Raw genomic sequence first — 12109 nt, 5'->3', positions numbered from 1 at the left:
AAGTCATGTATACTATTTTATGAAAGAAATGAACAACTACATTGCTCTACTTAAATTTCTGTTATTTTGGTGGATAAGCTTGATGCCTTTTATTGCTCTCGTATTGAGTCTGATTCACCATTAAAAATAGTTTTGAGATAAATTATATCTGACTTACTAAATGAAAGAAGATTCTAGTCATTTTTTTTTTCAAGGAATTAATTATGTGACTTTGTGAGAAACACTTAGCTTCCCTTAACCTTAGATTCCTTTTTTGTAATACAGAAACATTAACGTTCATCTTAACAAGATAATTATGTGCTGATGCTGTTAAAAATTTATGCATTTGATAATTCAGTATTTGTGGTTTAAATAAGGAACAGAAAGTTTTCTACAGATTTTATGTGAATTCAACTGCCACTAGCAAAATTTATTGTATCTATCACATTAAGGTATAATTTACTGTTGATGCTTTTGTGTGAAACACCAAAGAATCAGACATCTACTTCTGATCATTCTACTTTCTCAGAAGTATTCACTCAATTCTCCAAACACCTGGAAATTCAGGACATAACTGTGTTGCTGTTGTTAGGTGCCGTCAAGTCATTTCTGACTCATAGCGAGCGAATGCACAGCAGAACGAAACACCACACAATCCCATGCCAGCTCCATGATCCTTGCTATACTTGAGCCCATTGTTGCAACCACTGTGTCAATCCATCTTGTCGAAGGCCTTCTCCTCTTTCATCAACCCTCCACCTTACCTAGCATGACATTCTTCTCCAGGGAATGGTTCCCTCTGACAACATGACCAAAGTGAGTGAGACGAAGTCTAGCCATCCTCGCTTCCAAGGAACATCTCGGCTGCTCTTCCTCCAGGACAGATCTGTTACTTCTTTTGGCAGTCCATGGTATCTTCAGCATTCTTCACCAGCACCACAACTCAAAAGCATCAACTCTTCTTTGGTCTTCCTTATTCCTTGTCCAGCTCTCACATGCATAAGAGGCGATTGGAAATATCATGGCCTATGTCAGGCACACCTTAGTCCTCAAGGAGACATCCTTGCTCCTCAGCACTTGAAAGAGTTCCTTTGCAGCCAGCCTGCCCAGTGCTACACGTTGTCTAACGTCCTGCTGCTTCCATTGGCATCAATTGTAGAACCAAACAATGTGAATTCTTTGACAACCTCAATCTTTTCTCCATTTATCGTGATGCTGCTTATTGGTCTAGTTGTGAGGATCTTTGTCTTCTTTATATTGAGATGTAATCCATACTGCAGACTGTGTTCCTCAATCTTCATCAGTAAGTACCTCAAGTCATCCTCACTTTCAGCAAGCAAATTCCTCCAATCCTGATGCCATGTTTTTCTTCATATAGTCCAGCTTCTCAGATTATTTGCTCAGCATATAGATTGAATAAGTGTGGGAAAAGGATACAACCCTGATACACTCCCTTCCTGACTTTAAACCATGCAGTGCCCCCTTGTTCCATTTGAACGACAGCCTCCTGGTCAAAGTACAGGTTCCTCATGAGTACAATCAAGTGTTTGGGAATTCCCATTCTTCTCAATGTTATCCATAATTTGTCATGATCCACACAATCAAATGCCTTTGCATAGTCAATAAAACACAAATAAACATCTATCTGGTATTCTTTGCCTTAAGCCAGGATCCATCAGATAGCATCTATGATATCCCTTGTTCCATGTCCTCTTCTGAATTCAGCTTGCACCTCTGGAAGTTTTCTGTCAACATACTGCTGCAACCATTTTTGAATTATTTTCGGTAAGATCTTACTTGCATGCAATATTAGTGATATTGTTCGATAATTTCTACATTCTGTGGTATCCCCTTTCTTTGGAATGGGTACAAATATGATTCTCTTCCAGTCAGTTGGCCAGGTAGCTGTCTTCCAAATCTCTTGGCATAACCGATTGAGTGCCTCCAGTGCAGCATCCATTTGTTGAAATATCTCAATGGATATTCCGTCAATTCCCAGAGCCTTGTTCTTCGCCTATTCCTTCAGTGCAGCTTCGATTTCCTCCTTCAGTACCATCGGTTCTAGATCATATGCCACCTCTTGAAATGGATGAAGATCGACCAGTTCTTTTTGATACAGTGACTCTGTGTATTCCTGCCATCTTCTTTCAATATCCCTGTATCATTCAATATTTTGCCCTTAGAATCTTTCAATATTGCAACTCGAGGCTTAAATTTTTTCCTCAATTCTTTCAGCTTGAGAAATTCCATGTGTGTTCTTCCCTTTTGGTTTTCTAACTCCAGGTCTTTGCACATTTCATTAGAGTAATTGGCTTTGCCTTCTCAAGCTGCTCTTTGAAATCTTCAGTTCAATTATTTTATCTTGTCATTTCTTCTATTTGTTTTAGCTACTCTCTGCTCAAAGGCAAATTTCAGTCTCTTCTGTCATCCATTTTGGTCTTCTTTTGTTGTCTTCTTAGTGACCTCTTGCTTTCTTCATGTATGATGCTCTTGATGTCATCCCACAATTCTTCTGATTTCCAGTCATTGATGTTCAATGCATCAAATCTATTCTTTAGATGGTCTCTAAATTCAGGAGGGATATATTCTAGATCATATTTTGGCTCTCTTGGACTTGTTTTAATTGTCTTTAACTTCAAGTTGAACTTGCATATGAGCACTTGATGGTCTGTCCCACAATCAGCTCCCGGCCTGGTTTTGGCTGAAGATATTGAGTTTTCCACCTCCTCTAGCCACAGATGTAGTCAATATGATTCCTGTGTGTTCCATCTGGTGAAGTCCATGTGTACAGCCATTTTTTGTGTTGTTGAAAAAAGGTATTTGCAATGATCAAGTCGTCGGTCTTGCAAAATTCTACTATGTGAGTTCCAGCATTATTTCTGTCACTGAGGCCAAATTTTCTAACTGCCAATGATTCTTCTTTGTTTCCAACTTTTGCATTCCAGTCACCAGTGATACTTAACACATCCTGATTGCATGTTCAGTCAATTTCAGACTGCAGAAGTTGATAAAAATCGTCAATTTCCTCATCTTTGGCTTTGGTGGTTGGTGCATAAATTTGAATAATAGTCATATTAACAGGTCTTCCTTGTAGGCGTATGGATATTATCCTATCACTGACAACATTGTTCTTCAGGACAGATCTTGAAACATCCTTTGTGATGATGAATGCCATGTCATTCCTCTTTAAACTGTCATTCCTGGCATAGTAGATCATATGGTTGTCTGATTCAAAATGGCCAAAACCAGTCCATTTCAGCTCACATCACAATTAAACAATTACAATTAGCATTATTGAGTTGAAAGACATAACTAGTTTAATATAATTGTCCTTTCCAGTGCAGTTTATATAAAATTCCTAAAGGCTTTCTTTTTCACTACTTAATGTACATGCTTGCTGTAGTGATGCAATCTTATATTAACACATAGAATAATCTCTAGATTTGCTTTTGTACCTTTTCTATTTCATAGAATTGAAAGGCTGGGAATTTTGAGTAATAAAAGCAGTTCTAAACTACTATAAGAAAAAACAAAAAATCAGCTGCTGCAGAGTTGATCCCTACTCATGGTAATGCCATGTGTGGCAGAGTAGAACTGCTCCATGACTGGGATCTTTTGGAGGCAGATTACCAGGACTTTCTTCTGGGGCCCCTCTGGGTTGACTCGAAACTCCAACATTCTGGTTAGTAGCCAAGCATTTAAGAGTTTGCACCACCCAGGGACCCCTAACAAGTGACCTAGACAATCTTTATTTGGGGGCAGATGATCTCGAAAGGATATATTTTTAGGTATAGTCTGAACAATGTTACAACTTTTCTTCATTTTAAGTGTAAAATCTTGAGAATGTGAGATCCCCAAATTCACTGGAGTGAGATAACCATTCTTGGTCAGTGAGTTCTCTCTAAGCCAAGCACCCGAAGAGAGCATACCTGTTGTCTCCGTCCACACACAGCCCTCCGTGGAGACATGGCTGACTGGCACACTCATCCACGTTGAGTTCACAGTGGTCTCCTAGGAATCCAGGCACACAGGCACAGAAATAACCCCCCAGAGTATCCTGACAGGTTGCACTATTTAGACAGGGCTGTGACCAACATTCATTAATTTCCAGCTCACAGTTTACACCTTTTAAAAGAGCAGAGAAAAGAGAGAAGTTTTAGCCAAGTGTTAATATTTTAGTTATTTGGCAACTCTTTATTTACCACAGCGCTTGTCAAATGTTATGTTAACCAAAATAATTTCCCTCTTTAATTGTAATTGTTATCAACATTTTGGCATGCTTGTGAAAAGTTGCACAAAGCAGAGCAGCTGTTAGTTGCAAAGAATTATTGCATACAACAGCTTGTGCCTTTGTATTCTGGGGAAACAAAAAAGTCATTTTTAGAACAAAGTTATTGTTAACTGTACTTTTGTTGGAAGCCAAAAATGGATTGGTCAATGCTTTCAAATTATTTTTAAGCATTTGGTTTAGTTAGATAGTGTATAGAGTAGTGGTTAAAAGCCCAGATTGCAAAGACAGACTGCCTGGCTGGGGAGCTTGTCAGAGTCACTTATTGGCTGAGTGACTTTGGGCAAGTTTCTTAATCTCTGCATATTTCTGTTTTCTCACCTGAAAAATGGAGACTAATCATAGCCATCTCTTAGGATTATTGTTATTATACTTAAATGTGTTAAAGGACTTATAAGAGTACCTGTACATACTAAATATTGACTAAAGAAAAAGAAGAGAATTGTTCTTTCACAATTTTTCTTTGGGATTGGATTATACCCTTTGGTGTTTAGTCATTTACATTTGTTGGTAATTATTAACATATAAAGCCAAACAATTGGTTTAAAATTTTTGAAACTTTTCTAAATTTTACCTTTCAAAACTCAAATAAAATGCATATAATAATCTGGGTTTCAATCTGATATAACACAGATTATTTCCTAATGCTTAAGAAACACTTTATGAACCATTATTTTAAATACTGCAACTACATTTCATGTTGTAGTTCAGAGACTTTAGTTTTAAAGTAACCCTGATCCATGTATAGAAATGTGCTTCAATCACTTAAATAAAATTTCAATTAAAAAAAAGAAAGCTACTAATTTTGAAAGTGATTTTATTTGTATTAATCCTAATATTGCTTAACAGCATGGTTTGTATTGCCCTTTATCACCGCTACAGGCAAAAGTGATTTGGTCTATGTCTGCATGCCAAAAACACTGGAAGAAAGGTGAAAGTCCAGTTAGTCATCCAGATGTTTTTGTATCACCAGCTGTTTGGCTTCATAGATAAACCATCAGTATAGTTGACAATTCTCATTCGGATATTTGCTGTCATGTGCAGATAGCTATTAATCGTACACAGTCAATCAACCTTCATAAAAGTAAACTGTGTGGTTCATTTTATGTGGCAACATTTTTATGGCTGTTGTTGTTGTTGTTATTTGCCATCGAGTCGGCCCCGACTCATAGCGACCCCTCCTTGGGTTTCCGAGGCAGTATCACTACGGAAGTAGGAATGCCCAACCTTCTTTCCGAGGAGTGGCTGGTGGGTTTGAACAGCCAGCCTTCTGGTTAGCAGTCAAGTGCCTTAGGCACTACGCTACCAGAGCTCCTTTTTATGGCTAGTGTTATTAAAAATGTCACCATACATTAAAACTGTATGTAACGATAGGAATTTAATGCAGTTACAGTGAGTATTCCTTCTGTGCCAGGTTGTGTAAGAACTGGAAAATTCTGAACTACAAAGCTCTTTCACAGGTTTGCATTTTGGACCCAAAAATTTGTTGGAGTTGGTTATCAGTTCTGTATAATATGGGAGAAAACATGGTAAGAAAACAAAACAAACAGGATCTAAGGAACTTGGCACCGAAAGAGGACTGTATAGAGCAGGAAGGGGGCAAAAAAAGAATTCCTCTGACCATGTTGGTAACTTAAAATAGGTAAGATTATGCTAATATCCATAAACCAAAAAAAAAAAAAAAAACCCTCTTTGCCATTGAATTGATTCTGATTCTTAGTGAATCCCATTGGATTTCCAAGTCTATAAATCTTTACAGAAGCAGACTGCTTCATCTTTCTTCAGTGGAGTGGCTGGCGGGTTTGAACCACTGTCCTTTTCATTAGCAGCCAAATACATTAACCACTACAGCACCATACCAAAACCAAACAAACTCACTGGCATCAAGTTGATTCAGACTCATGGCAACCTCCTTTGGGTCTCCAAGGCAATAAATCTTCACAGAAGTAGATTGCTCTGTCTTTCTTCCACAGAATGGCTAGTGGGTTTGATCTGCCAACCTTCTGGTTAGCAGTCAAGTGCCTTAGGCACTATACCCACAGAACCCCTCACTAATATCCATAGTGACATTTATACATTAATATATGTGACCTAAAATGTCAGATTCCTGACAGTTGGGAGAGTTCCACTCTGAGCTACACAGTTTTCACTAACTGTAAAAAGAAGTTCAGAATTTTCTAAGAAGACTTGAAATCACATGCAGTTTCCTAAAGTATTAACTGAAAGAATAAAATGATGAGACCTTCCCATGTTTACCCATTGTCTTTGGTAGAGAATTTCCCTGACAAATAATCTGAGTGCTCTTTTTCTTCTTATATTAGCCACAACTAAAAAGCCATTCCATTTCATCTTAGTTTTCTTTCTTTCTTTTTTTATTGTTATTTGGGTGAAAGTTTATGGAGCAAATTCACTTTCCATACAGCAGGTTACATAACTTTGTCTCATGACATTGACTACAATTTACCCCAATGCAACAGCTCCCCTCCTGCTTTCTCCCAATAGTTACCTCTTTCCTGTGTCCATCCCTCCATGCACTTTTGCCCCCTGAGCTGTCTCCCTGTTCATAAACAGCCTTCTTTCTCTAATGATTGTTCTCATCTTGGTTTTCTTGACAAGGCACCCACTGTATTCTCTTTTCTCTTCAAAGACCTTTTGGCTTGATTCTTCCTTTTTATTCCCTCCTTTCTCCTTTACCCTCTTCTCCTTTCCTGTCTTCCTTGCTACTTACTTCTCTTCTTTCTCCTTCTTCTTTCCATTTATGGAAAAGTCATATTAGTTGATGTGAGGAGAGTCCACATTAATGAATATTGTCACATACACTGCAAGGTATAATAGAAGAGCCAGAGCCTTCCCTACTCTCCAACCATCCAAACATAGTTATCTAGTAAAAGAGATGCCATTACCTGGATGTGTGTGTGTGTGGGGGGGGGGGAGCTGTCACATTAGAACTCAATAGAAAGTAACAGCAAAGTACTAGAATTTAAGTGCGACAAGCTTCAGTCCAGATAAGGCAGGCTCACTTCTTGTCAACTCAACATTGCTATCTCCCCTTCCCAAAATCCCTTCTTTATCACAGGGAAGCCAGAGGGTGAATTTCCCCATATTTCTTTCCCCAAATGATTGGTGGGTTGAGTTTGCCAAAGAGATATTTTTAGATTTGGCTGCTAGAAGAGAAGCCATGATTATATGGAGGTTGCTTAGAGCAGTTCAACACATGGACAGATAATGATTCCCAGATGCTTCCTGAAACCTAAAGAATTACCAATTTCACTGCTGTAGAATAAGGTAATGAACACTTCTCAGAAATTCTAGAGAATTACTCCATCTATTTTGATGCTACACGTGGAGCTCTTTGCTGGCAAAAATCTTCTCTGATGTTCCCTCCTTCAGCTCTTCTAGTAGGTATATGAGCAAGACCTGGGTGTCATGGATGGGTGATCTGTTCAGTTATCCAAGACCCTGTACTTAGGAGGCCCTGGGTGGTGCAAATGGTTAACATATTTGGCTGCTTACCAAAAAGGTGCAGGTTCAAGTCCTCCCAAAGATGCCCAAGAAAGCAGGAGTGCGTGGGAGGAACAGACACAGGCAAGAGGTAACTGTGGGGAGGAAGAGGGAGGAGAGCTGTTGCATTGTGGTAAATTGTAGTCAATGTTATGAGACAAAGTGTATTGTGAGCTGCTGTATGAAAAGTGAATTTGCTCTGTAAACTTTCACCCAAATCACAATAAAAATTTAAAAAAAAGAAGAAATCTAGGCTTGTTAGACATATCAAGAGAAGGAGTGATGGACAGTATGAATGTGGAGAGGCCAAGTGGCTGAGGTTCTTTTAAAGGTGAAGTTCAAGTTCAATAGAAATAAGAAAGTGAGAGGCCTCAAGTTGTAGTCAGAACACTGGTGGTAAACAGTTATGAATGATTATAAATTCTAACTTGAAGTTGGGTCAATGAATGGCTCTTCCATGTCAGTGGAACAGACATGGAGGTCATTGAAAATAAGGAGCTCAAGAAGCTCTAAAAGCAAGGTCCATAAAATTCTGTACTAGCTCCTTATTGGATTTGGATAAAGTGAAAACTTATTATGACATCTAAGAACCTTTATAATATTTCCAGGTTCAATCACCCCACATGCCAACCATATAAAAATATTTGCTTTCCCCAAATCTGCCAAATACTTCTACCATTTGGAGTTTTTGTACTTACTGATCTCTCTGTTCAGAAAGCCCTTCCCCACTTGTCCCCCTGATAAGTCATCTTTAAGATTTATGTTAAATGTTCCTTCCTTAGTGATGCCTTCCCATACATCATTAGTGGTGTTGACCTCTTTTCTTTCCATTGTCATTACAGCATTATAGTTGAAATATTTGTTACATTCTTAACAAAAGACTGCTTTTGAAGATGAAGATTTTTCAATAAAAGTTGACATTCACTAGGAGTTTATTTCAAGCCAGGTACTGTGCTAAGCACCTTATGTACATGATTTGATTTCATTTAATACTCAGAAAAATTGTTCATGAAATAAATATTATTATTATACACACATTTTATTGATGATGAAACTAATCACAGAGAAGAAAATTGATGCAGATCAAAAAGCTAGACAGTAGTAGAGCCAGGATTAGATTACAGGTTGTCTAAATTCAGAGCTCATGCTCTTAGTTACTACTAAACACCACTACTAAACACCACAGACCAATGCAGTATATTCCTCAAGGAAACATGTTCTCACTGGCCTAGTGGTAGGTATTCAGCACAGCTTGCTGAATTAAGTTGAACTGAATTTGAAGAGCTGTGAACTTGGTAGTAAAAGGACAAAGAAAATGACTGGGAAGGAGGAGAAGTCATCAATGATACTGGAAGTGTCTTGGAGGTTGGTAGAGAATCACTTACAAGGAAAAGAAAAGAGCTGTGGTAAGTTTGTGATGAACCAATGATTGTGCAGGATCGGTGAGTTCAGTGAGTAAGTCAACTAACTCTCTTTCCGGGCCCTAAGAATCAAGGAGAGAGGAAGGCTCTAAAGATTGTGTGGAGAGGTTTCATTAAACAAGTGCCAAGTTTCAGCAAAGATCAGGAATTAAAGGTGCATTGGAGGAAAATAAAAATGTCCATATAATTATCTACATGGTATGAGATAATGTTTGGTATAGCAATAGTTGAGCATTCTAATAGAAACCAAAGGCCCACATTTTTCACATAAGCTATATGTTGATGTAAGCATTCTGTAACACCTGCTCAGAGCACCCTTCTAACTATCTATAAGATGTCTTCTCCAGTTATCTCATAAGCATCATTCCAGGTCACCTAAGCAAGATTTCCAGGAGTTACCATCATCTCTTTACTTGTTATTATTACCCACATCTTGAGTCATGAAATCCTGTCTCTTCTGCCTCAGAAATTGATGTAAACTGTCATGCTCATTGTTTCCATTTTAATCAAACCCTTACCATCTCTCAGCTGATATCACTACTACTGGCTTCTCTCTTCCAAATCACTGTTTACATTTCTAGGAGTTGGCTTTATAAAATAAAATCTGATTATATAATTTTGGTTAAACTTTGGAAGTAGTTCCCCTTTGCCTTTATGATCAAGCACAATTTTCTTGTAATGTCTTAGAAGCTTCTTCAACAGGTAGACTACTGCTTGCCACCCAGACCCATGTTCCTGCAGCTCCATTATCTCTCATGCTCCAAGCTACACAGAGATGCTCCCCATTCCTCATTCCCTACTTCGCCAAACTAACACTAATAAGTTCTCAAAGACAGGTATCACATGTACCTGGACGACACTTAACTGTTTATGTCTAATTTAGATGTCACTCTACTGGGCTTTCAATTTCCTGTAGTAAAAAAAGCATTTATTATATTGTATTACAATTGCTTATTTGTCCATTTCATTATTAACATTGTGAGCTCTTTGTAGTCCTTGTCTTTGCTATTTAACATCTTACCTGTAGCATTTTTGTATTTGAACTATGATATTGGCAAAGAATACTGATTATACTGTGGATTGCCAGAAGAATGAACAAATCAACCTTAGGGGATATATAGCCAGGGTACTCCATAGAGGTGAATGAAGATGGTTAGACTTTGGCTTGCTTACTTTGGACAGGAAAGACAAATAACTAGAAAGAACATCATAGTTAGTAAAGTAGAAGGTCATAAAAAATGACCTCATGAGCTGGATTGACATAATAGCCAAAATAACTAATGGACTCAACCATACCAAAGATCATAAAGATTGTACCAGGTAATATTTCATTCTGAGTCAGCAATGACTCAATGGCAACTAACAACAACCAGAACTGTGGCATTGAAAATACTGTATGGAAGATAGGAAATGCTCAATGAATTTTGAGTGAATGAATGATCAAGTCAAAACCAAGGGACGAATCCATTGTTTCTTACCTAAGGAGGCTGATAAGCCAGGACCAATTTGCTGAAAGTTTTCTCAACCATGTCTCACTCTAAATCAAAGGTTATCAAGTCAAATACATGGCTTTGACAAATGTTTGGAAGAAAACATTTGTGGATGATTGTGTTCTGAACATTTGGATTGGCATTTGGAGATTTTTCACCTCAATACACATCTTTCCACAATTAGAGATTGATGTCAACATCCTGTGCCACAAGATAACGCACATCAAGTGCTATCAGTATGGAGCTGGTTCTTGTCCCCGTCTCTGTCCTCATTACTCATTACAGTGAACAAAGCATGCAGCACAGCATCAATAAACCCCCTTGAGCACCTTGCTCACTAGCTGCAGAGCCCATACTTTTAAATAATTGTACCCTCATCTTAGACTATCATCCTAAATTGCAGATTCAACCCAATATATTAAGGAGCCATGGCAGGACAGTGGTTAAGCTCATTGCTGCTAACTAAAGGTCAGTGATTCAAACCTAGAAGCTGCTCCATGGGAGAAAGATGTGGCAGTCTGCTTCTGTAAAGATTACAGCCTTGGAAGTCCTGTGGGTCAGTTTTAATCTGTCCTATAACGTAGCTATGAGTCAGAATCAACGTGACAGCACACACCAAAAACAACCCAATATACAACCCAATATATCTGATTTTTAACAGGCTTCTATGCACAAAATCCTTTTGAGTAAGAATTTTATATGTTTTATCTGAATTTCTTAAGGAATAATAATATATGGTGCATCAATTACAAGAGATACCAGTGCAAGTCTGTGACAAAAGTATGAGGGCAAAGAAGAATTGTAGCATTGACTTTCAGTTACAGAAACTGATTTACATATATTCTTCTCCTTCATATAAAAATTATGATCTTTTTAACACTGTAGAGTAATAAAAGAGGCTGGGTGACTTCCTGCTCTGATTCATAGTGTCAAATGAGCATGATAATGTTTGGCAAGATATTACCAAGGATTAAGGAAAGATTTTTCATTTTCAGTGAAAACATCTTCAGGGTTTTAGATTACTCTTCCAAAGGACACAGAAAAGTAACAAAATGACTTATTAAAATTATTCACCTGAACAAGACCTTACAAACCTAGGATTTTGTCCCTGAGGGACTATTCAATTTCATCAGTTCTAAGACTTCCCTTTTGTTTCTCACATTCTTAACATCTTTGAAACTAGAATGCACTGTACAACCAAGGGTTTCTAGACTTGTGTCATATTTTAATTGCATTTTTCTTTTTTAATGGTATGTGAAAAATTTTAATGGTGTGTTGTAAAATCAATGATTTATTAAATCTGATGAAATATGATAATTTATTATTTTGTCATTGTTCTATTTCATTGACTATTTTTTTTTTTTTATTAGGATTTGGGTGAAGATTTACAGAGTAAATTCACTTTTCATACAGCAGTTCACATATACTTT

At 37.7% G+C, this 12109-nt stretch overlaps 1 protein-coding gene across 1 annotated transcript in view; it reads right to left on the bottom strand.

Moving 5' to 3' along the window:
- The window catches only part of CRB1 (crumbs cell polarity complex component 1), a 315639-nt gene that overhangs the window by 209334 nt on the left and 94196 nt on the right, over nt 1–12109 (bottom strand). The window contains exon 3 of the mRNA XM_042780974.1: nt 3909–4104. Coding sequence (XP_042636908.1) covers nt 3909–4104 — 196 coding nt within the window. The remainder of the gene's footprint in view (nt 1–3908; nt 4105–12109) is intronic.

The sequence above is a fragment of the Orycteropus afer genome, unplaced genomic scaffold (assembly GCF_000298275.1).
Source record: "Orycteropus afer afer isolate SDZICR_OR568_19922 unplaced genomic scaffold, OryAfe1.0 scaffold00075, whole genome shotgun sequence".
Lineage (NCBI taxonomy): Eukaryota > Metazoa > Chordata > Mammalia > Tubulidentata > Orycteropodidae > Orycteropus > Orycteropus afer.
Note: the sequence above shows the minus strand (reverse complement) of the source record. Positions and strands in the feature narration are given on the sequence as shown.